The 26,729-nt window shown below is 39.6% G+C and overlaps 3 protein-coding genes across 4 annotated transcripts; all 3 read right to left on the reverse strand.

Annotated features, from left to right (window-relative positions):
* Positions 1-50: 50 nt before the first annotated feature.
* Positions 51-13,817, reverse strand: LOC124178487 (39S ribosomal protein L46, mitochondrial). 2 transcript variants are annotated; one of them, XM_046561870.1, is made up of 4 exons: positions 13,733-13,817; positions 1,143-1,493; positions 832-974; positions 51-566 (listed from the first exon to the last, which is right to left on the reverse strand). In XM_046561870.1, the coding sequence occupies exons 2-4, from the start codon at positions 1,486-1,488 to the stop codon at positions 291-293; spliced, it is 765 nt and encodes a 254-aa protein (XP_046417826.1). In that variant the 5' UTR covers positions 1,489-1,493; positions 13,733-13,817; the 3' UTR covers positions 51-290. The 2 variants fall into 2 exon arrangements, with proteins under 2 accessions (XP_046417826.1, XP_046417824.1); XM_046561868.1 differs by lacking the exon at positions 13,733-13,817 and adding an exon at positions 1,777-1,918.
* Positions 2,517-3,944, reverse strand: LOC124178480 (G/T mismatch-specific thymine DNA glycosylase-like). The gene has a single exon (XM_046561860.1). It carries the CDS (start codon positions 3,819-3,821, stop codon positions 2,526-2,528), a length of 1,296 nt encoding a protein of 431 aa, XP_046417816.1. The 5' UTR covers positions 3,822-3,944; the 3' UTR covers positions 2,517-2,525.
* LOC124178294 lies at positions 4,787-6,178 on the reverse strand. The gene has a single exon (XM_046561529.1). It carries the CDS (start codon positions 6,068-6,070, stop codon positions 4,787-4,789), a length of 1,284 nt encoding a protein of 427 aa, XP_046417485.1. The 5' UTR covers positions 6,071-6,178.
* Positions 13,818-26,729: the final 12,912 nt, after the last annotated feature.

Genomic DNA, 26,729 nt, shown 5'->3' on the forward strand with positions numbered 1-26,729 from the left:
TATCGACAATATGACTTCTCAAATGTGCGAAATGAAATAACTCGGCAAAATTATAGGTAACATTAGGCTGAAACTATTGTTTTATTAGAACTAGTCATTTAAATTTAGAATCATCGGATTCAATATTACAATTTTATTTAGAAGAGTCTGAATCTTGATTATTGCAAGTTAATTGTCTTAACTTTTTCAGTTTCAAAATTCCTATTGCAGAAGATATTTTAGACATCGGTTTCACAAATTTCAGTGTTTTAGTTATATTACTCTTTTAAAAAGCTTCTAGGTCAGTGTTCTCAGTCTTCATCTATCAGAAATTGAGTTACACTTTTTTTTAAAGGAACTGGCAGTGTGTTCTCCAGTTCCTCACGATCTAACCACTGATATTTTGCTTGGGACGCTAAACTACCTTTTAAATATTTTGCTTGATAATAAAATATTTTTGCCCCTATCACACCTGTTTCTCTTAATGTTTGAGGGTATTTATACTTGTAAAAACCACACGGTGCATTTCCATAAAACTTGACGTTCAGTGTTTCGCCACAGGTTTCTTTCAGCACTCTTTCTGCTGTCTGAAAAAATAATAACTTTGCTCGTGAGTATTAACAAAACCCAGTTTTCATCCAATAGTAATGTCAACGATTGATGATAGTGCCAGATTTTTAACAATGTACGCTAAATCACATATTCACATACAAAATATGTCAGGTTTCATAATCGGTTTACATATCAGAAAAGTAGAATTTAGTAAGTTTCTGGAATTTATAAGCCACAATACACAGTTACGGAGCATTTCTGTGTTCTGTTATTTAAACAATATTATTCAAGAATTCTTACTTGTCGCAATGTCTCCCCATCTTTTCTAACACCTTGTGGAGGAATCCAGAAAATCTTCTCACCCACTTGCTGTTCTACTAACAATACCAAATTTTTATCCAACTTGCGATCCAACGATGTTAAGTCATTCTTCTTGTCTGCCTCTGTAAATTTGATACAGTACCTGTTCTAAAACTGGTGATAATATCAAAACTCGTAAAATAAAACACATTGAATAAAAATGTTCTATACACTTTGTCTTGAACAGTTTGTTGCAAAGAGAATATTGTATTACAAAAAAAAAGTAGAAAATAATAGTGAATTGACATTACCAGTAGTCCTAGATGCAAATTGGAATTTGTTTAGTTCGTCTAAAGAAGCATCTTCAAAATCTTGTGCGGTTTGTTTTATTGCATCCATGTCGATTTCACCGGTGCCTGCCTTGATTTGTTCCTGTATTTCTTTATCTTTTTTATGCCTTAGTTCGTGGTCGGATTTCATACTATTCTCAAATTCCAGTTGATCAAGGTAGTGTTGGAACTTTGCTTCTATATCCTTCAAAGGTTTGGAAATCACTGGGTGTCTTTCAACACACACAGCGCTAACTAGGTCCCATTTTTCTTTTGCTTCTGATATTGTCTTGCTGGTCGTAGACGTACTGCGAGCTTCGAGGCGCATAAAAGCTACGTCGTGGAAAAAGTTTGAAGTGAAAGCATGATCAGGTATTTGTGTATATCAAATATTTCTCACAATGATACGAGTATTATGACTCTTTCAAGTATCAATTTAAAAAATGTTTTGCATATGTTGAAAATTGTTTTAAATGATGTGCCAAACATCCATTAACCTCTGATTAATCAATGAAATTATTACTGAACACACGAGTTGCGAGACATAACCTTAAAAATTTCTGGTTATTAACAGAACGCACGAAGTTGAATGGAAAGTTTATTACAAGCCACTTACTGCTTAGGGAATTGATAGTTGATTTGGCGCACAAATGTAACGAGCGTTTAAACATTTTATTGCATGAATGTGATAGCTAGCCTACTTTATTCGATAAAGTTGCAGCTGATCGAAATAAACGCGTACAGCAGACGACAAATCGGAACTCCAATATATCACCCGCCAAAAAACCTCGATATTTAAATATGTCAAAGTGTATAAAGCTACACGTTCGGTCAGCAAAATCGTAATACCACCAATGAGTTTTGATTGGCGAATATTTTTTCGATCTAATTAATTGCCATCAACATGAAAATAACCACGTCTGGTAAATGTGAAATCTACATCCTATTCAAGCTCTAGAATTAAAACATGGTTTCATGGTTTTCTGTAACCTTTTATTGCTAAAAGCAAAATCTTGTTCAGTGTTCGTTACTATTTGTCATGTGACATTCTACGTCTTAAAACTTCATAGTGGGGAAGGGAATTGTGACAAAAGCAGTGTCAATTCACACTTATATACTTGACAAATAATAATGTTTATATTAATTTCATATAAATGTTACAAAAATAAATGTGAAGCATCATGTTAAAACCGCTCACTATATCGTGATAAAAATTTCGTAACAATACCATGCATACTAGCCAGATAGGAAAGATAATACTGATGTTATCCAAGTGTCTCGTGTATTCATTTTGTTTTTTTTTATACATGAGTGTGTAAAACAAAACTTATGAAGATGATAGCAGTGAAAGAACAAATTCTAACTTTAAGTTCCTGAATGATGGCTATCATTTACCCAACTTTTTTCACCACTTAGCAAACTATTAGATCGATTCTTCTTCAACATACAGTATCTCAGTTTCTTAACACGTGTCTTTTGTTCTATAGAATGAAAAATTTCTGATCTTTCTTCCATAACTTCAACAGTAGAATTCTCATGCTGACTATTCTCCCTTTGAGAAAGACGCTGTTTTATTAAATCTACAAAGTCCACTTCTTGTTTCTCTTCCATTATGTTTGCTGGCGTAGATAAACTGACAAAATTACTTTCATTCTCGTCACCGTCATCCCTGTGCAATTCCTCTCCTTGAAATGAAATATCTCTTCTATCTAAATCTGTCGGCTTGTCGTGGATATTCGAAGTTTTTGTACTTTTTTTGTCATCATCGACACAGAGATTCTCACATTCCATCGTCTCATTACTGTCTCTTCCAACCCTCATCTTTTTCACAGTAGAGTTAGTACTATTCATATCCGACACACTTGCTTCCGAAGTATTCAAGAGCGTTTCTTTGTTGGCCACTCTTCCTCCATGCATAAAAGCAGAGACCTCTTTTCTCCGCCACATCTTGGACGTTGTCGGATCAAATATCTTACATTTACCTTCAAAGGAGAATTCCCTAATATCAATATCGGATATTTTACCATTGACGTGAAGCAGGTACTTTCTTAATGCTGAATAAAAGTGTAGCTTGTCGACCATCCTTGGAAAATGGGCACAACGAGCGCTGCTCGAAGGAACAACCCATATTGCAGTATTGCCTATTCCGACGGGCTGTAAGCCGAAGCTGAAGTCGGACTTCGCGGTTTTGTTAGAAAATACCTCGTAGATACCTTTACCATTGAAAATAGCAATTTTTGGCTTGAATAGAATGAGCTTCTCCTCAACTTTCTTCGCACCCACTTTGATCTCGGATTTCTTCAGATCTGAAGATGATCTTGATGGCCTCTCTACGATGTTTGTCAAGCCTATTCCATATTCTAGCAACTTTGAGTCTTCTTCATGACTAAGGAGTTGTGGCGTTAGGCCAGATGCGTGTAATAATTTGTAGAAATGATTTCCTGGACCAGCGTAATAACGTCCGCGATATGCAGCTGTCAAGCTTGGATTAATCCCAACGAATACCATATCTAAATTCTCCTTAAGAATATCCGGAAGCTTGCATGATTGTAAATCCTCCTCTGACAGTCCATCAAATCTATCCAATTTCTTTTTCGGCTTCTGAGGCACAGCAGACGGTGGTTTTTTCCTCAGATTATTCAAACGCAAGGAAGAAGACATGCTCAATTTCAACGAAGTTGATTTTATATGTTAAATTCATAAAGATTCGTCTACACTACTCAATCCTTAAGTATTCGACCATTATTTGGGAATGTGCGTTAAATTGTTTGTATACAAATATCAGCTCACGTGCCAGTGACAGCCACAACGAGTGTCACAATGTAGTTACACACACTGAGTTTCAGCGGTTTCAGTCCAACCAATAGGATTACTACGAAAGCTTCGTGGGGACATCTACACATGTTACAGTGTCAGTCGGTAAGGCAGAACACCACTTATGCCGCCATACACCGTGCGAAATTAAACTACACTAAGTAAATTTCAACAGCGCGCCTTATTTCAATTCAATTACAACAAACTGGTGTTATTATTACTAGATTCATCGACTGAATCCAGTGTGAAAATAAGTACGTAGTTCTATTTTATATGTTACTTATTAAATATTAATTTTTGTTCATTATTTTATTATAACTATTATTTACTGAAGATTCATTCATTAAGTAATTTACATATTGTTTATTAAGTAACGTATAAAATAACATTGAGTCAACGATACAATATCGTGACCAAGATCGTTGACTGAATAGACCCACAAGATCTTATGACTGTTATTTAATGCTTTACCGTTTGGAGATAGATTTTTAGAAATTCTTCCTTTAAGTTTATTGGTTAACAATCTAGTTGTCATAAATTTAATTCCCTAATACAGTTAGCGCGTTCTATTGTAAACGGGGCTTAGACCTGACCGCAATTCAGAAAACCTGCAAAAACCCACGAAGCGTGTGGAGTAAACAACAATTCAAATTTATTTGTGTAACCGGCCTTGCGAGGTACAGCCGGTAAAATAATTGTAGCAGTAAGTAAACAAATTTAAACCATTGCATCCAAACGTGCTGGCGAAAAAGGCTATCTGTGTGATGATGTGTAACCAATGTGTGCGATTTCAAAGATTTCTGAACCGCGAATCAGTTAGAATTCTCATTTCGCATACGGATGTTTCTTGTAAGTTTGAAGAAAAGTCCATTGCATTTCCGTAAAAGTCTTCTGTGACATTGAAATTGCCAAACTAACTCGAAAAGGAATGTGATACAGCTGATTGTGAGACCTGCAGTTAGTATGTACCACGACAATTTCAAATCAGACAAAACAAAAGCACGAGGGATATCTGAGGATGATTTTAATGTCATATATTTCACTTTCCAGGTATAGTTCGACATGCTGTCTTCGAACCATTTTTTAACCAATCCAGCTTCCAAAATTCTATTGATGTAAGTATTAAATTTCTTCAAGAAACTCGAACCGCGGGGAACGATGTACGCCATTGAAAATGTATCGAGCATAGACGATTGAATGGCGTACGTTAGCTCGGTGCCGTTGTTGTTTAGGAAAAGATTAGTTGCTTCGTATTTACCTCGACTTTCGCGGGCAAGAATCGCGTGATCCAAGACCCCGTTATTCAAGTCATAAGCAGTTGACTCGTCCTTGGTATGGTCTATTTTTTGCAGCAATTCCTTCAATATCGGATTATCCGTCTCTCCCAGAGCTCTTACGGCACCCCAAGAACCTTCGACTATGGTTAGGCCAGATTTGTTCAATTCCACTAAGGTTTTGATCTCTGGCCAGTAGGTGACTTGGGAATATGCTTGGAAGAGATGACTCGTGAAAGAATTCACCATGATTATTGCAAAGAATAATCCACACACGACTAATAATCGTTCAGATAAAGGAATTATTGTACGAGAGATGGGGTGTCCTGTCATCAGAAACAAGATGTTGATCGTCACCCAGCCAACTTGTCCGCAGAAATCTTCGTTATGTCGAAATTTTAGTATAGAAAGCCAGAGAATGACCGACATTACAATTAGACATGATGTCGGAATCCAAACTCTATAATCAAAGATATGGTACATACTCAACCATATCGGCACTTTCTTTGCCTTTGGTACTATGAGGCTTATTCGGTCGGTAAAAACCGGAGACGTGAATTCGAATACAGACATATTATAACCGTCATAGGGCATAATGAACCTCATGTTCCCAGCAATGTCAACCTTTCGATTGGCTACTTCCTTCAGGGTTTCTAGGAAACATTTTTTCGTTACAGTTCCAAAATGTTGTCTAGGATTTGACTCGTGTATTTTCATTGTAGAATTCGTGTACCGCCCTATGGTGTCCAACACCATTTGATCAACACCCTCAAATCGTGTTGAGTTGGGTATTGCGGTAGCCGTTGGTGGACTATGGAACATTGCCACTTTTATCGTATATCCTTCTAGGCCACGGCTTTTCGAATAAAACTGATGCAATATTTGCTGAGTGTCTGAATTATGGTAAACTTTAATCTCCCCCGTCAGAGTATTGCATACCGTGACGTTTTCCAGTTCCGTATCAATTATAATAATTTTTTCAGTCCCGTAAACACGCCACATTATTTTACAGATTTGATGGATTTCTGTCAAACTGTCGAGATGTGTAATTATTACGAAATGTGCTCTAGAATTCCAAGGCATGGGGTGAACTTGATCCAGGTGGTAAAAAACAAAGTTTAATCTCGCACTGGTACCATTGACTATTAAAATATATGACGTATTACAGTTACCCCAGTTGACTTCCAATCCAGGAATGAACGGCATTTGTTTTGGGCTTTGACCATTCTGAATCACACTAACGGGAAGGCCTAACTTTGTCTGTAATGCTCGGATGAAGGGATCATACCAATTTAAGGGTTCCGCGATGAAAGGATCAATCGTCACGGTGACGAATCCTTCGTACTGGAGAATACTTGAAAGCAGATCCCACACAGAGGTCCGTTTCTCTAAGCTTTGTGGTTTCATTTTCACATTTCCAATTGATTTCAGCTGATATTGACGGCAGTAACCCGAGTTCCATTGGGCAACGATTGCCAGAGAAAGTACCATCCCTCGAATTAAATTCATGCCACTGGTAGATATTGTCCAATATATTTCTCTGATCCGTTCTCGTCAGTTCTTGCCTGTCGATGGATATATAGTGGCTGACCTTCGAAAAATACGAAAAGAATGACCCAATAGAAATTGAATCCTCGTCAAATAGGGGAAATAGAAGCAAGTCGACGAAATACTTTTGCTGATAAATGTTTTTTTGCACTGGACTATTGCCAAGTTGAAGCGAGGCCTTTTCGTTTTCGAGATATTTGAATCACCACAGATACGGTAGCAAAATACAACAATTTTCATAGTGCGATTATAAGAGTATTCAATGATAAATTATTACTTCGAACTGAGATATGTCAAAAACAAAAACGAACCTTCTACAATTTGACACGATAATACTAGAATTTCAGTTTAACGAGTCTGATATACGTACACGGTAGGCATGGAAAATTTACCTATTGAGATTCAGAAATCGTCTTCAACTTTTCAAAATGCGATAATGATCTCCTGCTCTTCTTCAACTCATGTTAGCCATGGATAAAACTGTTATTTTAGCTGCCGGATTCGTGGTTCTAAACTCCTGCAGGTTCACAGGTTTCTCGATATAACCTAAGCTTTTAAAAGAGATTTCGAGTTTGAAAGTAAAACATATCGGTATATTTTCAACTGCTTCACTTTCTTTTTACAAAATTTGCAGAATCGCAAAACTGTGGTTTCTCGAAATCTAAAGAATGGTTGCTACAGAACAAGTTTTTCAAAATCTGTGTATAACAAAAATAATAGGCCCCCTCTGACCATGAAACTACACAAGTGCACAAAATGTTTCTCTGCAATGTTCAGTTCCTCATACCTACCGATATATAATTAATTTTTTCAAAATACAATACCAATCAGGATTTAAAGCCTTATATGCAAGACATACTGTGGTTGCAGCTATTCTTCTGTACGGAGTTATACGATAACAAATAAGAGGATCTGTATTCTCCTCTGTATTTTCTTATGTAAAAACTTTTGAATATAATGAAATGAAATACAATAAAATGAAACTTTTGCTACATAAAATTATAAATGTACGTTCTTTTTCACTTGGCACGTGTAAAAACAATATTCTGATTCATTATGTGCCCGAGGTAAAATCATGAAAGTTCGAAAAGGCAGTTCTTCCGATTTATTACCACATGCCCCCAAATTTTACGCCACCGAAGGATCATTATTATGGTTTTTGTAAGAAAGTGCATAAGTACAAAAAAATTTAGGGGGAAATCTCGTGAAAATGCAGTTTTGAGACGTTATCGTAGCAAAAACGTAAATTTACTATTAGTTTGCTGATTTAAAGCCAGGGTTTTTCTCCACACTCGACGTAAAAAACATCAATCGACTTTTAAAAGTGTTTTTAATCTATCAATACCACGCAACTTTGAAAAGTTTTCGAATATTTTGAAAAAGTTTTAAACATTTTAGCAGTGGTACGGCGGAGCTTCAGTCGTTAACAGGCTGCTGAATTTTGCATTATTCAAAAAATCGGTCGGCAGAAAAATCCGATAGCTATAAGCGACCGATCTGCTTTATCTCGAATATCCATTGCGCTCATTGTACGTACAAGTAAAATCGAATCTCTTCTTATTAATATAATTTGATGCCTAACATCCCAAAGTGTCGAAAAACACACGTATAATATTCACAATTTTTCTTTGAAGTTGGTCGAAAAATGTTAAAAGCTTTATTTCGTCAACGTATTCGGTTTTCCCCCATATCTTATAAGAATCATGAGCAGAACTTTTGAAGAAAATGAAGGAAATACTAACGTTTAATCGGCGCACACCTCAATCAATGATTTAAGATCCGTAGTTGAAGAAATCAATTTTCAGCAATTGAAAACTCGCCGACAAGCTCAGTTTCACGGAGCGAGACGAGAAAAAGTAGACCAAACAACGTTCGAGTCTTATTCCGCAGTCTCTCGTCGAAGAGAAACGAATTGTGCGTCCAGAACACGAAATGCGGGTCGACTGGAAAAGTGCAAGCACTATAACAGACCAGGCCTTCAAGCTAGAATATAATTAACCTGCAGCTGCATATTAGATGCCCCATTAACTTTTCGTTGCTGGGTAAACTCTGCCGTGCTACAGTTCGACACCGACTAATAAGCACCTACGAAAGATTGCACCGATATTCTGACACCCCCAACGATAATTGGAGGATGCATCGTACACCAGGCCAGAAAATGCACGCGACTATGAAACGTCAGCCCCTGCAATTATTTGCCACGTTCTGTATTGTTTTTTTCATCAAAAAGAATACTATAAACCCAGAAATATCGTCAGAGCTTTGACAATAAGAAGCTCACTAAACACGTAAACTAGGTACAGGCATGCGATCGTAATCGACGTGGTTGTAGATGAGTAAGTCTTTCAATCTTGTTCGAAAACCAGGCATCGATTTCGTAATTTGGGGTATTGTTCACGCGTTAGAAGAGAAAAATTTAGAAATTCAATGCAACGACGGCAATTGGTATCAACTATTCCAACGATCGCTCATATAATAGATACAATTCTCCCGTTGATTGCGAATATACTACACACCGCGTGATAGGGACAAACAGTGTTGTAATACTCCGTGATTGGGATTAGGATTATATTCACATATTTATAGAGTTATGTATCCAATATCTGCCACGGTGTCCGTATTACATGTATGTACGTACGTATCGTAATCCATCCTAACAACCCCATTCCATCTCGCAGCGAGGAGCGGGGCAATTCTGTAGCCCTTCTGGTCCAGTGGACACAAACCAATACCCTGCACGCCCGCTACGTCCGGGTGGATAGCCAACTCTCCCAGATGTCCAAGCGTAGCGTTGGACAGCCCAGCCAGACAGGTAAAGCCGCATCTCTTGCACTCGGTACTCCGGCTTGACGGACACTTCATTTGTAACTCGGATTAAATTCCGAATCTGTTAATTTATCGTTTTGTTTTTACCACCTGCCAGAATGCGGCCCTGAATAGCAGGCTCGTGTGACGTTGATTGCCACCAAAAAAACGGAAGGATAAAAATAGTTTCCTTCGCTACCAATAGTTTCGCTCGTACAGCCGATCGAGCGCATTGGACATTTTCTCCCGAGGTATATGTATAATGACAGAATCGATCTTTGGTTGAGCTGAACAGAAGCCTCAAGCTCTACGTCAAATTTGACACTTCCACTCCGTGATATATGCTATCCAATCTCACTATGTAGCTTATACAGTGACCTATCGAAGCGAGGACTTCTTCCGTACTGTGCCTTTTCTTACATGTATCGACCTTACCCATTTCTTCATAATTCTCGTGTTCCACCTCGAAGTGAATTATTTTCGTTATGAGATAAGAGAATATGATAACTATATTGTCTTCATATGAAATTTTCCACTTCTTCTAAAGGCTACTTTTCAACCTACCCTTGCATTTATCGAGAACAATTCGTTAAGCATTCTCCATGAATGAAGGCTTTTGAAACACTGCATTCTACGAAATTATATTATCAGAAATGACACAAGGGTTTATTATATCACCGTAGACTTCGCTGTGTCTTAATTCTGCTGAGGACTCAATATTGATAATATGTGGACAATTCCGAGTGAGTCTATCACCGTAATGAATAATTCGAAGGCGTACTTGCATAGCATTGCATGTGTCGAGAAGAGAAATTACACTTCTTAACGAAACCTGTTGTTCGGAAACGTTTTTCAATCCTAATTTGTAAATACTTCTGAAATGAATAACCATAAAAACGAATGTGAAAACGACCAGGAAAAATATTGGCTCATGATTAACAAGGCTCAACACTCCTTGAAGTAAATTTTTTTGAATCCCGCTGGCTTGAGTTTCATACACATAGGTATACAAAACGTAGTGTTAATCGATTTCGCAAAATCTTCTGTACTTTGTTTCAACTATCAATCATCATGAGAACATGTGTCGACGGTGTGAATTATACTCCTTAACGTACGTCGAATTAATTCAAATTTTTATAATACATGCTGATAAAACACCATTGACGTGTAAGTTCCAAAGACTGCAATTATTTGTACATTCAGCGTGGTTGACGTTATTACCGATAGCTCGAATTTCTCTTCAACCACGTACAACGGTAAAACATCACACGATATATTGAGTAAATCACATGTCGCCTTCCCGACACTAAGAGTGACTAGGGCAGACCGTTAATCCTTTATCAGCGAGCCTCTACGGTGATCCGTATTGATTATTGCAACAGCAAAGAGGTCAGCGTTTATATACACGTGGGAATGTCTCATCAATGATTTGCTGGGTGCAATGAAAGTGAAGAGGGTTGAGCGTATGAAAGTTTCAAAATTCCCCATGAAATCATCCGCTTTTCGAAGGTAAACACGGGAATCAGATACTTGCGTAGTCGGGGATGGATTCCGCAAATGCACTTGTGACGATTGTGGGGAATAATGGGCAATTAAGTCCTTAACAATCGGTCTGTCAGCGCAAAAAAGAAGGGTATAAATGGAAGGATACTTGGATGCGCCGCACATCGGTGGAAAATAACGTGATACACGTTATCAACGTTGAAATCGTGAAAGCTACTACATTAATAACAAAAGTGTCACTGCACGATTACTTGTGTTACTGTAACTAGTTTCTACCGCGCTGAAGACCTGCAGTGTGAATTCATTATGCTGAAAGTCGAATGAACAGGGAACACGCACCTGACTATATGGCATTTGGAAGAGTAGGATAGTACGCAGTTTCACTGAATTTCATTTCAATAATGAAGCAGGTACCAGACGTAATATCCAACGTAACATTCCACGTTGTTCGCGATATGAAATTTCACAATTCCCACTGCAGAGCCGGGAGCGTGAAGGAAACTGTGACCTCCAGTGGCTCAACCTATTTTTTGTTCCCATTTTTTTTCAAAGCTTTCCACATCGCTCTATATAAAGTACCTTTATTGGCTCCAGATATACAGCACCTTTATCCTACCAAGCTCTTCTCCGAGGCATGGGCAGTTCTCGAGAGCAGCGGTATAACAGTCATCGGCATGTACAACGTATTTGCGATCTTTCCTTCTCCCATTTTCTTTTTTCTCCAGCGAGGCTTTGGCGTTCCAATAAAAATGCTTGAAGCACAATCGAGTTTCCCAGATGCATTACACACCGGCTCCGGTAATAATTATGTCGAGACTACGCTGTGCAAGGCGATTTCTTCTCTTTATGTACACGCGATATATTTCACTTGAAGGCAGTATTGCTCTTCAGCTCGGGGATCATGTGTGGATTTCAACTCGGGGAACTGTTCTACCGATACCGATACACTGGCCAAGCTGTGTGAGATACACTCTTAATTTTGCAAAGACCTGGTCCCGGGTAAATTAAATTAGGGGAAGCTACGATGGGCAAGGGGTACAGGCGAGAAGGCGATCCTTGGCACCATTAGCACTGGGTGGTTCCCTGCCAAGAATCCGAAACTAAATAAAACTCATGGCGAGAACCGTAAGCGTGCCCCGTTAGCAACAAAACATAATCTCGTAAAAGAGGGACCAACTGCGGAACGTGCTCAGGCTTCGGCTTCCGCTCTCTTTATTCCCTTCTGCATTATACCGCTCGATCCAAAGTTATCGTGTGGGTAAAATCGCGGTTACTTCAACCCGAGGCAATCAATTTTTTTACGATGCGTGTATATTACACGTACGTACAATTTACGTGTAGCTGCAGGCTCAGCTAATTCACTGAACTGTTATGCGACGGACCAACCTTCGTCGAAAAAGCTCCGAAACAGCTTGTAAAATTTTTTTTAAATACCTCGTATCTCCGTAAGTGGATCGCTTGAGCAAATAACCGTTTCCTCAAAGCATAGAATATGTTTGCACGCGTAAACATTACAGGGTAGGTAGCAAATTGTTTCAAAGTAATGTTTCAATTTATAAAGTATCTTCCATAACAAATCAAATTATTGCTGTGAAAAGTGTACGGCGTGATGGCGAAACGATTTTGTTTTATCGCATCCAACGTTTCCGTAGAGCTTTATGTTCGGAAGATTATTCTCGCGGTGCAGCTTAATTTCGTTAAACATTTGTTACGGGCATGATACCAGGCGCTTACTTATAGTCCCCTGTTTAATCAGTGATTATCGGCGTACAGTACGTCGTTATCTTGTTCTTAAACCAGCCAATGGAGCGATTAACCGTATCTTAACGAATAGGTCTGCAATTATCCCTTTACGCAGGAATTGGCACGACAGGTACTTAAAATTTTCTACTGAAAAATGGCTACTCCTGCCCCTAGCCAAAGTGCAATCATTGATTCAGCTATTACTTTGAAGCTGGGTAGTAATGGTCAAGCATAACGAATGACCATTCGGTGTCTCTGGTGAAGCGTGTATTTATTTGTGATTCGTAGGCAAGAATTGAGATGATTCGTTTTTCCTCGAAAAGTTGCGACCACTTCAAAACGGGCTCTAAGTTTGGTTGAAATGAGCGCGTGTAAGGTTGTTTGCTCACGAGTGGGTGGTATTCGAATTTTGAAGGTAGCGGTATGTAGCCGGTAGAGATTGCACGTAATTCGAAGGAAAACCGGAGAGGAGCAAGTCCTTGGGATCCCAAAAACGGAAGGGGCTATAAATAAGATTAAGCGCCATCTTGAAACTAATGAGTTGAGAAACAATGGGGAATCAAGGACTGGTTCGCTCGGTCGCGGCTCCCTCGTTTTACCTCTTTTTACCTTTCCCAGTCCACTCCCACCTCCCATTTTCTATGCAGTGCCACCCTCGCTTCCTCGTCTTCTGTTCTCGCGTCATTGTATAATCTGACTGAGCCAACAAAGTCCTTGCGACGGACGCAAACCACCCGGCTGTCGGCGTCTACGTCGAGTCGTCGAGTAATCGTTCCTCATGTACATATCCACAGACCAACAATACTTGTTCCTAGTTCGCGCTAGCGCTAATTAGCCATTCATTATGCCACTGCTGGATAACAATGGTCACATCTGCACACCTACCTGAATACGTCGTTGCACATCACGCTGCTTTCACATTTTTCAACACAACGATCGTGCGCGGTTCCGGTTTAAGAGGGTGCCGTGGTCGATTCGACGTTCGCGGATATACCTCCAAATATCGAAGTCTACGTATCTCAGACGCGAGAAAGGGCTTAACAACTCTGTTCTGCACCAACCTTGAACAAAAATATTTCGATCCAGTTTCATTTGACGCAGAAATAAAGAAACGGCATGAATTCTATGAGTTTACTGTTGCGATTTCTTACAATCCGAGCCATTTCTTCATTTCTTGTGTGAAGTGTCGCGTAGAGCTGGTTTCACAATGGTTCGTTTTGTACAGAGTCGCAAGAATTTCGTCGACTATTCAGAAAACTCGAATTCAATCTCGTTGGATTTAATCCAAGCGATTCAACCTCTGTACAGTTTGAAACGTTCAGCTTTGATTTCTACTCATACCGACCTCGCACAAGTGCTGTTCCAATTCGTGAGAATCGAATCAACGTAATTACACGCCAACTGGGTGAACAAGGATTAGCGATTAGTGGATTTTCTTTCGACGTGTTTGATGATTCGAACGAGTTACGCGCTGTGTTAGAGAAAAATTGAAAGTTGACTTTTATGTTTCGTTTTTGTACAGTACGTGGTTATGAAAAACTTATGAGTATCATGCATATTCATTATGCAAGATGCATAAACTCATAAGTATTTACGGACGCGACCTCTTACCGGAATGTTTACCAATTCAGATAAGACCATATCAGCCGATCGTTTCGTTTGATTAAGTTGGAGCTATGACTGGTTGAGGTGAGAGTATAATCAGGTAATTAGCACATACGAGAGTCAAGTATGTGCGCTTCAGTCCTGGGTTTTGGGATTATTGCTAACTCCGGTGGCACTCACCCCTTGATCTCTCAAAGCACTCCAATTATGCAAACATCCTCCGAAAAGACAATGCCTTAAAAATTATCCACTCGACGCTGATGTATTCACGCTTTCTGTTCCAATTCCAACACCCTATGCTTTCGGTGTTTTATTAATTACCTTGCTAGCTCGAAAGTCCTTCATACGTCCACGTATCTCCGACATTCAGAATATCCTCATGCGGCCAGCTTACGAGTACCATAGAATACGCAATTTCTGGCAGGAACTCGTAATTCATTAAATTCGGATATTCTGAGGCTGCAGGGGACGAAAAACCACGGTTGAACAAAACTGATATCCAACGACAATATTAAAATTACATTGCACAACGATTGCCAGTAATAACTACAGCATAATTGATTATCCTCATTCTACGCTAGCGGTGAAATTGATCACATCCATGTATGTAAGTGTGGTGATTCTTAACAATGCAATTCATGTCCAACTGTGAAAACTGATTCCTAAATTGGCGTATGATTGACAAACCAGTAATATTCTGGCATTCATGGTGCTACACCAATAAAAACGGGTTGAATAAATTTTTGGCGTAAAATTTTAATGCCACACTTCAAGAGGTAAAGCTAATTTAACGTGTCACTTAACTTGTTTAATTTACCAGGCATCAGAATTTTCACTCCCTGCAACGTGAGGAGTGGCATGTGTCCTTACTGTAAAGCGTAGCTTCCGACTCTTCAAATTAGTTATAAGCGTCAAAGCTAACTCACTGTAGAGAACCATTCGACGAGCAAATCCAAATGAAGTAAATTCAGACCTGACTGAATACGGCATTAATTAGGAACTGGACAATAAGATACAAACGCAGGTGAGCGTAAACGAGTAGCAGTCATCAACAGAGATGCCTGTGTTAATGCATGTTCCTCATTCGTGTCACAGTCAACGGCTTTGTCCAATTTGGATTCTCTGCGTTCGAAATTGCCAAATACGAATTACGGCGAAATACACGACGTCTGTCATCTATCATTGCATCCCACGCTGTATCTATTCTCTCTCTTCATGTACACGCTACACTATACGCACACATATACATTATAGAGTCACGCAGCAGCACCTACGCGTCTGCCGTCTAATTAAATCCCCAGTTGGTAAAGCGATAGGCACGGTATGCGTAGCTCTTGATATAATTATTATCTAAGAATTAGCCCGTCATTTATCACGAGAAGTTTAACCGAAGCACGTCGAGCTGACTCTTGAGGGTTTGATGGAATTACGAATATTGGATTTTCCCTTTCATATCGGACGAGTGCTGTTTGACGGTGTGTCTCCACATAATAAGAAAATTAATTAAAACTCACTTCAGAGTACCCCGTTATTTTTGCATCGTTCATTTCGGATCAGTCATGCGGGAAAATGACATACCCGTCCCACAATTATTCGGTTGAATAATTATTATTCGTCTAGTTATCATGGATCGATCACTCAAATTAATAATATCACGATTCTCTAACGAGAATTATCCAAGCGTTAAATGGCCGGCAAATGCAAAAGTATGAAACTGGAACCCTGTAACGCTGAAAGCCACATTCATGCAGTGCCAACAATATAATTATCAACTGGACTGTGATAACGAGTTAGCAGCTAACTAATGAATACCTATGCAAATTGATCAGTTAACTGTATGCTGTAGTGAGTTTTGAAGTTCGAGTATTTTACTCCGGGCACGAAGGTAATTACATAGGTATATACAGACCAATTGCCGCGTGCGTCAAAACTACGAAAACGAAGCGTAGAACCGAAGGGTGGAAAAAAACGTCTGGTAATTAAAAAATGTCAAACTTTCGTGCATTCAAACTTACCGAAATCGCTGCCCGTGGCTTAAACTTGGGTTACACTGCAACGGCTCGGCTAAGCCGACAGGATTTGTGCAAGGATTTGTATAATTCGAGCAAGCTAGATTCAACTCTAACCGCTAATGTTGATCCTTTTATTTATAGTTGTACTCAAATCTCTGGAAGCTGAAATAAGCTGTTCAAATCTACGTGAACAATGAGTTACAATAGATAGTTATATTTTCTCGGAATGAAAATGTAAAGAAACTTTTCTTTTTGGTATAATTAAACCCAAAAACAGTTTGACATGATTTTCAATTTATATTCTAGAAAAAAGGAAAGAAAAGATACTTTTCTCGCGACCAAACCCGTCAGTGTACGGCGTAAGTGTCAAAAAATCGCTTTACGTGCCACGAAGAGGGGCTGTAACAGTAATTAAACTGTCGTCGCATCGACGCTGAGCTAGGGCAGGTGACTGCAGATGTGCTACCATCAAAGTAAAATTAAAGCTTTCAAAAGTTCACCGTACTTGAAACCAATTTTGAGTTCCGACTGGCCGTTGTCGTTGACCGTAAGTGAAAAATTTTTCGCCGTGACATGATATTGCAGCCTGAATTGAATATCAAAATTCCATAAGACATTCGTCTGCCTTTTCATGCACTTCTCACCCTTCTATAAGAAAACTTTAATATCGTAATCATTCTGAAATTGAAAAGTTGAGTTTTCTCTTGATTTCAAGATTTTGGAGCATTACATAATCATTTCGTACCACTTTCAGATGACGTCTCGACGGGTGTCTGATTAATTCTTTGTCCAACAATATCTGGCGAACAAATCAACGGTTCCCGACGATCTTCATCTCAACCAACGCAATTTTTTTAAGTTAGGATTGATCGGATTTTCAGCAAAATTGCGCGATCCATCGGCAAGTTATTTACAAGGATTGTTCGTTCTCGACTTTTGTTTGCGTGATTGTAGTTGCGCTGTAATTTTATATAATTATGATTTTGTTGATTTTTTTCAACAGCACTTTTATTTGCTATAATTGAAAAACTCAAAATGACAACAAAACCAGTGATGTCCTGAAATGAAAATTGGCAGATGAGCGTGTTACGGGCTCATCGCCATTTCACCCTCCTCTGTTATTCATGCCTCGACTTTTATCCCTCCTGTCTAAAAAGTCCCTCCATTTCGCTAGACTATAAAATCCCTCGCACATCCATGCACACCTGATTATCACCTTTCATTCCCAGAACCCCGATCCCGCACTCTGCTTTTTGCACTCTCCCTCATCCTTTGTTCCGTTCATTTGCGACACTTCTGATCTATCTTTAATACAACACACTTCGTTTTTACCTCTCGACACCACACGTACGTTTATAATTGCCTGTAGAAAAATGCCTTACGTTTATGACGGCATGGACGTGAAAGTTGGCCTAGGTCAGCATACGTTTCGCTATCCTTGTCTTTCATACCTATGTACCACGTATTTATTACGCGCCTACTTACTACAGCCCTTTACCGGAATTAGCATATGCTAAAATCTATGCTTTCTATTGCGTGAACATTTCAATTTCCGTCATAACGGAAATAGCAAAAAAAATTTAGGATTGATCCGTCTAGGCCAGTCAGTTTTTCCACCTTGTTTATTATAAGATTAATTACATTGAGTTAAGAGCAGTTTACAAAATGCTTCAAAGTAAACGTTAGGTGAAACGGACAAAGACCTCTTGACTAATGTTATGCCTCGAAAAACTTCGTAATTATGAGCAGAGTAACAGCTTGAAAGAATTAGCAAATAAATAGCCGCAAATTTTTGTCAAAACTCAGCAGTCCAATAAGACGTAACAGAATTAAGTCCCTCGAGACGCAGGTAGGGTGAGTAATTTAGTAGGCAGTATTTCAGGTGCGCGAAAGATGACTCCTGGCCTTTTGATCAACAAAATTTGCACCGCCAGAAATTGGACTTTAAGATCTTAACTAGTTCAACTGGAATGAATTATTCAGAAATTTTTTAGAAAACAAGAGACGAACCTCATCACCATCGTAAGCACCAAGTATTTATGGCACGTACTTTGAAATCATCCTCCAGTCTGCACGATTCCTTTCTCGCCAGAATATTTTCTCACCCCAAATTTAACTCGCTAAATTTGAATTAGCAAATGATAAATTTCATTACGTTCAATCAGCGAGATTGAAACGATGAATAAGACACGGTTGCAGGGCAAGTTACAACTAACCGAAAGATAAACGGAGACATTAGATTTTTCAATGCTGAGAAACAGGTAACCGAACAGTCGTTACATATCGAAACAGCTGGCAGAAACTCAATTCGCAGTGACTCGTTAGTGGTAGCAACAAATTCGCGTTTCTAGTACCGAGGGAATTTCACTGTTCCCGTATATATATACACCATACGTTTATTTACTATCCTTCCGCGCTCATCGATTGCTCTCTGAGCCCGATTCTCGGGGAAAGAGTAAGCGGGACACAGGGCGAGAGGTGCCTTTAGGAAATTACACGTCAGACGTCATCTTGTCAAAGAGTCCGCCACACCCTTGCAGCAGTGACGTGTCGTTGTGGCGCTCAACGCTCCGGTCTGACTCTCTATCGAGGGCTTTTGAGGTTTCGAGGTGCAGGCAAGATTCCAGAGACTCTGCGAGACTCTCACAGACGCTTATAGATGCCTCTGCAAGACGCGCGTGAAAGTCAGACGAAGAGGGTCTGACGTGCAGTTCGAATACAGGTGTGCGTAATATGTATCAGACACTACATATCAAATTGCCATTGAAGCTTTTGCCAAGAGAGAAACTGACTAATTTGTTTCATATTTGGAATCACGGCGGCGTTCTGGGTACAAGGTTTAATATATTAATATATTCACGACGAGTACTGCGATGTTCATATTAGAAGAGCAATAGCGACAGTGAAATCACATGAAATTGCTTGAAATCATTGCAATCACTTGCCACCGGATCTAGGAGTGAATATCGCCTCGGTTTCGGGTGGGTTTAAGGATCATGGTAGAATTTTGGAGAGTTTTTGGGAAAATTATTCCATGACAATGTTTTATTTTCTCATTATTCTTCTTGGTTGGGCGAGGTTTGATCAAGCGAACGAGGCGTGAATCGTACTCCCTGGAAGTACAGAGCAGTTCATACTTGATAATTTAACTAACATTGCGTATTCCAGTATCATAAAGAAATATCACTTCTTCAAATAATACTACGCAGAAGACTGTTTTATTAACCAACGGGAAGTGACATCTGTTATGTAATCAAGGGATCGTGCTTGAGTTTGCATACATTTGTTTTAGCATTATAATTAGCATCTGGACGACACTGCTCTTCAGTCCTGTAGGGATATCGCAGGATACATCAAAATTCCTTATGCTTTACACGAGGGATTGACTTCTGTGAACCATTGGCAATGCAGGGACTAGGATTTCATAAACAAGCCTAGAACTTCAAGCGCACAATGATGATGGGCACAGTTTTCAACATAACTAGCGAGAATTTCAATTGTTGAAAGTTTTCCTTATCAAAGTTTTGGACAATTTCGATGAACAGAGACCAAAACGATATGAAATCAGGGGAGGCAGACGAACGAATGTCATCCCTGCTGATCTGTACGTTTATTGGCATTTCCAACAAGTGACAATCCAATTGCTTGCCCTAGAGAATGTACAGCTTGAAAATCCTCTTTTCACTACTGAGGCTCTGGGATATCGTGAGATGGCAGCTCTAACATCGTAGGACCAGCCACTGCGAATACAAACGAAGGTTGACCTCTACTTTTCGATTCGAACTTCAATATCTGTCGGTTGAACAACCGAAGATCAGTCACAATCGCTTCTTAATAATACGTCAATACTGCAGGGTCTCGAACAATTTTATGATACATAATCTTCACTGAATTGTTGCGAGTCTTTATTCACTGATTGGATGAGCCTTACGGACAACTCCGAACGGGTCAGTAGGTGAGAATTGATTGGTTCCAATGCAGATTCCTGATTAATCCCACCTCCTTCCTGCTGGAGTCGTACGGCCTCTGGCTACAGGCGATTTGATGCCAACGTAACTCGATCCTGGTGCATCGTGGATGCCAGCTAATTAACCATTGACGAGTACACGTGGGAGCAATATTTGGCCTCTAGTATTATAGCCAGCAAACAATAGACGACTCCAACAACTGTATGGATTCTGGCCGAACCAGGGTCGTTACAGTCATAAAATGGTTTACTCCGTGAAAGCGGTAAAAGAGAACTTCGTAATCGATAAAACTGAACCTGAGTCAAAGTTCTCAGGATCAAAAAGACCGACAATTTTTTTCCAATAGCCTGGAAATTGCTGAAAGTTTTATGGGCTGCATGAATCAGTTGTTACTTGGACTTCTCTCTGACACAAAGCTAGTTGGTCATGCCTGTAAGATAATTGAGGCCATGTACTTTTAATATTCACAACTATCCAAAGAACCCGTTTATTTACCGCACGATTGCGGTGCATCGTGAATGGAATAAAATGTAACTGATATGTTCGTGACATGTATAGAAGCTCACGTAGCTTCAAGAGACATTGAAACTGGGATAACTAGCCTGCAATTGGCAAGGTAATAAGTCGATAATCTGCAAGACTTGAACGTGGTTCGCTGTCCAAGCGCGAGTACGACGCATTTAAACCGCAGGACTAGAATCATCGACGGTTATCCAACACGGTGACATTACCGTTCGACGTCTCTAGTTGCGATGCATGCGTTATATGCTTACTGGATATACATATGTAGTAATGTAAAGTTCCACCGAGCAAGGGAATGCAAATGTGGTTGCCGTTATATACCATATTATACAATATCTCGGCAGCGTTTCGCTCGCATCGACGCAACTACGCGACGTACCTGTAAATAATCTTAAACTGTCAAATGCACCGGTGAGAGTTGAGCGACGGTATGCGTATGTTCGTGGCAACGGTTTTGAGATGATAATGTGATGCTTTGCCAATATCAGCATCAGCCATTCGGCGCTTATCTCGAATATTTGCTATCCGCGCTTCCTCGTTCCAACGAAGGGGGTGAAAATCTCGGAGATTTATAATTACACATGTTTATCCAACCACCAGATTGTCATTGAATTAACCACTTCGAATTATAGTTGCAAGGTGCAAAGCGTGCGATATGTGGTACTTGGAGAATGATTTTTTGAGAACCTAATTTAGGGAAAATTATCGTGAAAGGAGGATGCATTGCGATTCTGATATAATCACTTGTCGAGAGTGGTTGAATTAATGTCCTCTTGCACCCAAGAACAGCCAGAAGTATCAAAGTCAAAGTTTACAACCCTGTTTGAATAATTACCGAAGGAATATTTTGACGTGATTTACATTTATCTGCAGATATATTCTCATCAAGCTTGTTCACGCTATCGGGACAATTTATGCAAAACAAGTAGACTAGCTGATATTTCAGATAAAAAGTTTCAGTCAGTCTTCACAGTGTCAAAAGAGCAATAAGACATGTCACAGGGTTGATACGCATCTTCGTATTGTGTTAGTTTCTACAGTGTAAACTTCACTTCACAACAAACGCAACTCCATGTTTTTGTCTCTAACAAGTGGCTCCAAGCTTTTGAAGCAACAACCTCGGGTATGTATTATTAATGATAAGCCTTATAGTTTGTTCCAGCCATTCGCTCCGCGCGTTACCAAAACTCTGCTCGATAAAAATTCTAATAAGCCAAATATAGATCGCTAAGTGCTTCCAATCCTTCAGCTTGACTGACCTATAATTTCACGCTGTTTAGAGTTCGAGAAGCTTTTAGAACATAAATATTCATCACTACGTTTTGTATAATTGCGTCTGGCAGGTCGTATTCGCAGAATATCGTTAGACACAAGAATTATCTAACAATAGGTCGACACAGGGTTTTGTATGTAATTGGTTGCTTGACGTTGACATTCCATAGAATTTCAAACGATTATGACTTTTTCGATGAGAAAGATTGAGACTGTTCCACCTTCATCTTATACCTCTTATTCCCGAAAAAGAGCCCTTTATAACGAGTAGCTCGAATGTCTAGAATGAGATCAATAATTACTATGCAGGTTTGAATGCTAAACTCATTGTGCAGTGCGACTGAAACGAGATATCTGGTTATGTAATTTGCTAAATTACGCTAGTTACAAAGCGAAACCGTTAACACCGGTTGATCTAACACTGCACAGCGGTTAAACATGACGTTCTTGCGCGAACTCGGCGCCTCATCAACGATCTGTTCCCAATAGACTGTAATTTCGCCTGCTACAGCTACCACTGGCTAGGTAATTAATAGGTCCACTGTCGGAAGCATCAGAATCCGCTCTAGAGTTTCCATGCAACGATGCAGAGTCACCATCCATCAAGCAAAACTCGATTCGCTTTTGGGCAGATGAACGCCAGCTTGACTAGGGCGAGCCTCACCCTCAAACCGAACTGTATAAATCGAAATGACAAATTTCGAATTGATTTAGGATTGAGATCAAGGTTGTAATTGTAAGAATTGTGAGTAAATATTTATCAATGAAACGAATTTGATAATCATACCAAGTAATTGATTCCGTTAACGAGCGTCGCTAATTTGCATTTTTTATAATTAAAACAGCATTAATCGATTTCAATTGATGATTTGCATCTGGTATCGCAATTAATTATGTTCGAATCCTGTCTACTGTATGACTGCAAAATCGTGTGTTTTGGATCTTATTTTAAGATGGGTTTGAAATCGATACATTAGAGTTGTTTTATTGCAAGGATCACTTTTAAGCGTCAGACGTGATTCCTAATTTGACACTGGCGTGGATACATATACAAATAACTTCAAATCACAGTAAGAAACATGAAACTGCTCCGCGCTGGCTCACCTGGAATATAATTATTGTACAGTGTACGACATGAAATTGGCACACAAAAATGTTCTATTCTTAAAAATGAAATCCAACTGAAAATCAGAGTACTGTCATAATCAAAGCACCTCTTATATGACTTCTCTCCGAAGATTTGATTTACTCTTATCTATTTCAGGTGAACTGATCAAGCCGGTTATATTTCAAATTATTTATCCATTCAAGTTTTAAAATGACCGTTCAACTTGCGTGCGTCAATTGTCGACTATCGCGAAAATAAAGCGCAGTGTTAAAGAGTGACTGAATTTTCATCAACGCGCTAGCACTTCAAAACTCTGTACACAACGCTTGCAGATCATTCAGTAATTCGCAGGTTTATTTTACTAATCTCATGGCCGGATGTTACGTTTTTATATCCAAGCGGTAATATTTCTGGGGAAGCATATAATAGATATCAATACGCCAGTACAATCAGTACAACAAATGTACGGTTACAACTGAAATAAAAATAGTTATAACCGAAAATCATCGAATGGTATCTGCGATCAATAACATCGATAACGTAGTCAAAGAATTAGGTATCTGTTGCTATCATGTCAGTATAAACGTGCGTTTTTCTCTTTGGAAAAAATAGCAGCGTACGTACAAAAAATGTGTCATACCTTCGAGTAAAGAGAGTCAGTAATACGTATACGATGCACTCACGTGCGGAGGAAGTTTCTATATATATGTGACCAGTAGGAATAATGGAAGAGGGTCTCCTTATAAAGTAGAACCTACTGGCGGAACTCTCTCATTAAGCTCATTAGCCGGTACTCTGTTTCATTAGCGAAGTGGCAAGACGTAGCGAGCAAAGAAATTTATTACAGCCGTGTTTTGCTCTACACGTAACTTTCCTCCAAAAGCACTTTCTCTATTTGCTTTGTACCCAAAGTTTCTAGCGCCGCTAAACACTCGACTCAAGTTGGCGGTGACGCGCGCTAAATCCTACCTCGAATACACTGCACCGAAGTTTATCGAACGATCCTTATCCTTGTATATAAGGCCTGGTAAATGACCTGGTAAATAGCGAAAAATTTACTCCAAATATTAGTTACTATAAATTATAACGCACACATGCTGAAAGGTATTTACAACGATATCAACGCCAACGGCGAAACTTTCGCAAAAGTAAGTATCGTGCACTGGAAAGCAGTCAATCTTCGAGCAGTTCACCTTTAACTCAAGGATAGACGTGTAGTTACCGGCTTCCTCTCGACGCTTGCAGCTCGAGAGCATTTTAACTGGTAAACGATAGCTAATCGTCTAAGTAACGGAATGCTTGCAAGGCGAAGACGGGTTTTCCAGTGGTTTTTCTTTTTTATTTTCATTTACTTTCTTGACACTTGCATTTTACGATTTGATTTCTGTTCTTCCACGTTTCCCAGAAGCATGATTCTCAAATTGCAAAGTCTGATTGAAAGTTGGTCAAAATTGGTTACAGCAGAACATTCCTCAAATTTTTTTGTCGAATCGATGGTTTTCAGATCTTAGATGGGGTATTGACTCTCCTAATCATGCAACAGTTTGGTCTAATAGTTAAATTCACCATCTTTATTCAACTTACTAGGTTGTACATTATACGTCTGTGCGTTAGGATCAGCAGTCGAGTAGCCTCGAAAGTATTGAAATTGCTTGTTCGCACAGGTGTAAAATCACACAGGATTTTGGTAGAAATTTGTAGTACACATAAATCGGGGGTAGAGAGTGAGTATTGGGATTGCCTGCGATTCTCTCTCACGCTTCGCAGGTGAGTGTTAAAGTATGCGAAGAAAGCTCTGGGAAAGAGTCTGCCATTGACATCTCGCTGTTTAACATATCTTTTCAATTTTTCAAACTTTTCCTACATCCGAATCAATCATGGCCACTGATAGGTTGATAAATCGGCCCTTTGACTCCCCATAACCTCCCCTCTATCACCTTCGAATGTCGTATCCAGGAAGAATACGGTACAACGAACGATATCGTACCACAAATCATTCAGCTCTCTTTGCTTAGAATTTTTTCTTCGCCTTTTTACTCTTTTATATCTATTTTTTCACCATGCAAAATATTTTCTTACACATCTCTAGGTTGAGCCGGTAAGTTGCAGCCGCGTGCATAGATCAGGCAAATATGATAAATTTATCGACTTATCGATAATGTGCCATGGAGAAGAATAATGCTATCGGAATTACAAAGCCGCGAGGCTCAGTAACACTGTTGACGTTTTCGAAACACTGAATTCTGTCGACCCAGATTTCCAAACTTTTGTTAGGAGTCGGTAGTTGACGCGAATTGCTTTATTCGTCGAACAGTAAAGGTAACCTCAACTCAATCGAAGTGATTGATATGCTCGTGGCTTTCACTGGCCTTTTTATGTTACAACATAGGCGAAAAAAGTATAACCACGGGTGTGAAGTAACCTGAGTAAACATCAATGAAATTTTGAAACCTCGCAACGTGCAACGACACAATAATATTTACGTACTTTGATCATTCCAGTCGTTACCCTTACATTTACCGACGGAATGCCGTAAGAAAAATGTGAGGTGAACTTCTCTAAACTATAATTTGATGTCAATCTCATCAAATATCATTATTGCGGGGCTCCGCAATCAAGTTATCATTACGGTTGAGTCGGAGATAAAAAATGTTGCTTTCTCCCCGAAGACTGTGACACTTGATTCGGTTAAGCAATGATTTTGATTCGTGGCTAGACGCTCTATCACCGCGACGATGCTCAAAATATTCAACCGAAGCAATGCTCGATCATCAACTGTGGGACCGATGTTGTAACCTTTCAGGAGTTAGTCTGCAGTTTTGACCGCCTAATGGAGCGGAGGGTAAGACATGAGGTGGCAAGGTTGTGCTGTAGTTGTATATAGTTGCTAACTGCCGCCTAATCTTGCCGCGATTTAGCACATTAGACTGTATTGTTGGCCGGCCGCGAGAGCAGCACAATGGAACTGCTAACTAGTTAAGTTGAAGTCCCGTACCAGAACACCAGAGCGGAGCAGCCCTCGTAGCCGTGAAGCGATATCCTTACGCGTCAAGAACAGTGGGTGAATTTTGCCAACAAATTCGACCGCGCTGACACGGAATACCCTCCCTTATTCCGTCCCCCGCCCCACCGCTTTGCTATTGTGCCAATGAATTCTGTCCGCGAGGGTTAGGTGGAGATTAAGTGTTTCTAGCTGAGGATTTGTGCGGCGTCGCCGAAGCGTAGCTGCAAGAAATACTACTTCCTGTACATTTCTCTGCCCAAAGTGAATTGGGCTTGGAATTTGGTTAATCATGGGAAGTACCTAGGATCGAGGTAATTTCCCTGCACGAGGAGTTAACCATTCGTCAGTTTGTACGTACACCAGATTTCAAGACCCCAAGGTTTCCAAAGAA

The sequence above is a fragment of the Neodiprion fabricii genome, chromosome 3 (genome assembly GCF_021155785.1).
Source record: "Neodiprion fabricii isolate iyNeoFabr1 chromosome 3, iyNeoFabr1.1, whole genome shotgun sequence".
NCBI classification, from domain to species: Eukaryota; Metazoa; Arthropoda; class Insecta; order Hymenoptera; family Diprionidae; genus Neodiprion; species Neodiprion fabricii.

Bases quoted from the DNA above. Each gene is read 5' to 3' on its own strand.
- LOC124178487 (XM_046561868.1), bottom strand. From the start codon at position 1,831: ATGTTTAAACGCTCGTTACATTTGTGCGCCAAATCAACTATCAATTCC. The intron at 1,494-1,776 runs GTAAGTGGCTTG...TCCACGACGTAG, and splicing joins AACTATCAATTCCCTAAGCA to CTTTTATGCGCCTCGAAGCT. The intron at 567-831 runs GTAAGAATTCTT...TTATTTTTTCAG, and splicing joins ATGGGGAGACATTGCGACAA to ACAGCAGAAAGAGTGCTGAA.
- LOC124178294 (XM_046561529.1), bottom strand. From the start codon at position 6,070: ATGTTCCATAGTCCACCAACGGCTACCGCAATACCCAACTCAACACGA.
- LOC124178480 (XM_046561860.1), bottom strand. From the start codon at position 3,821: ATGTCTTCTTCCTTGCGTTTGAATAATCTGAGGAAAAAACCACCGTCT.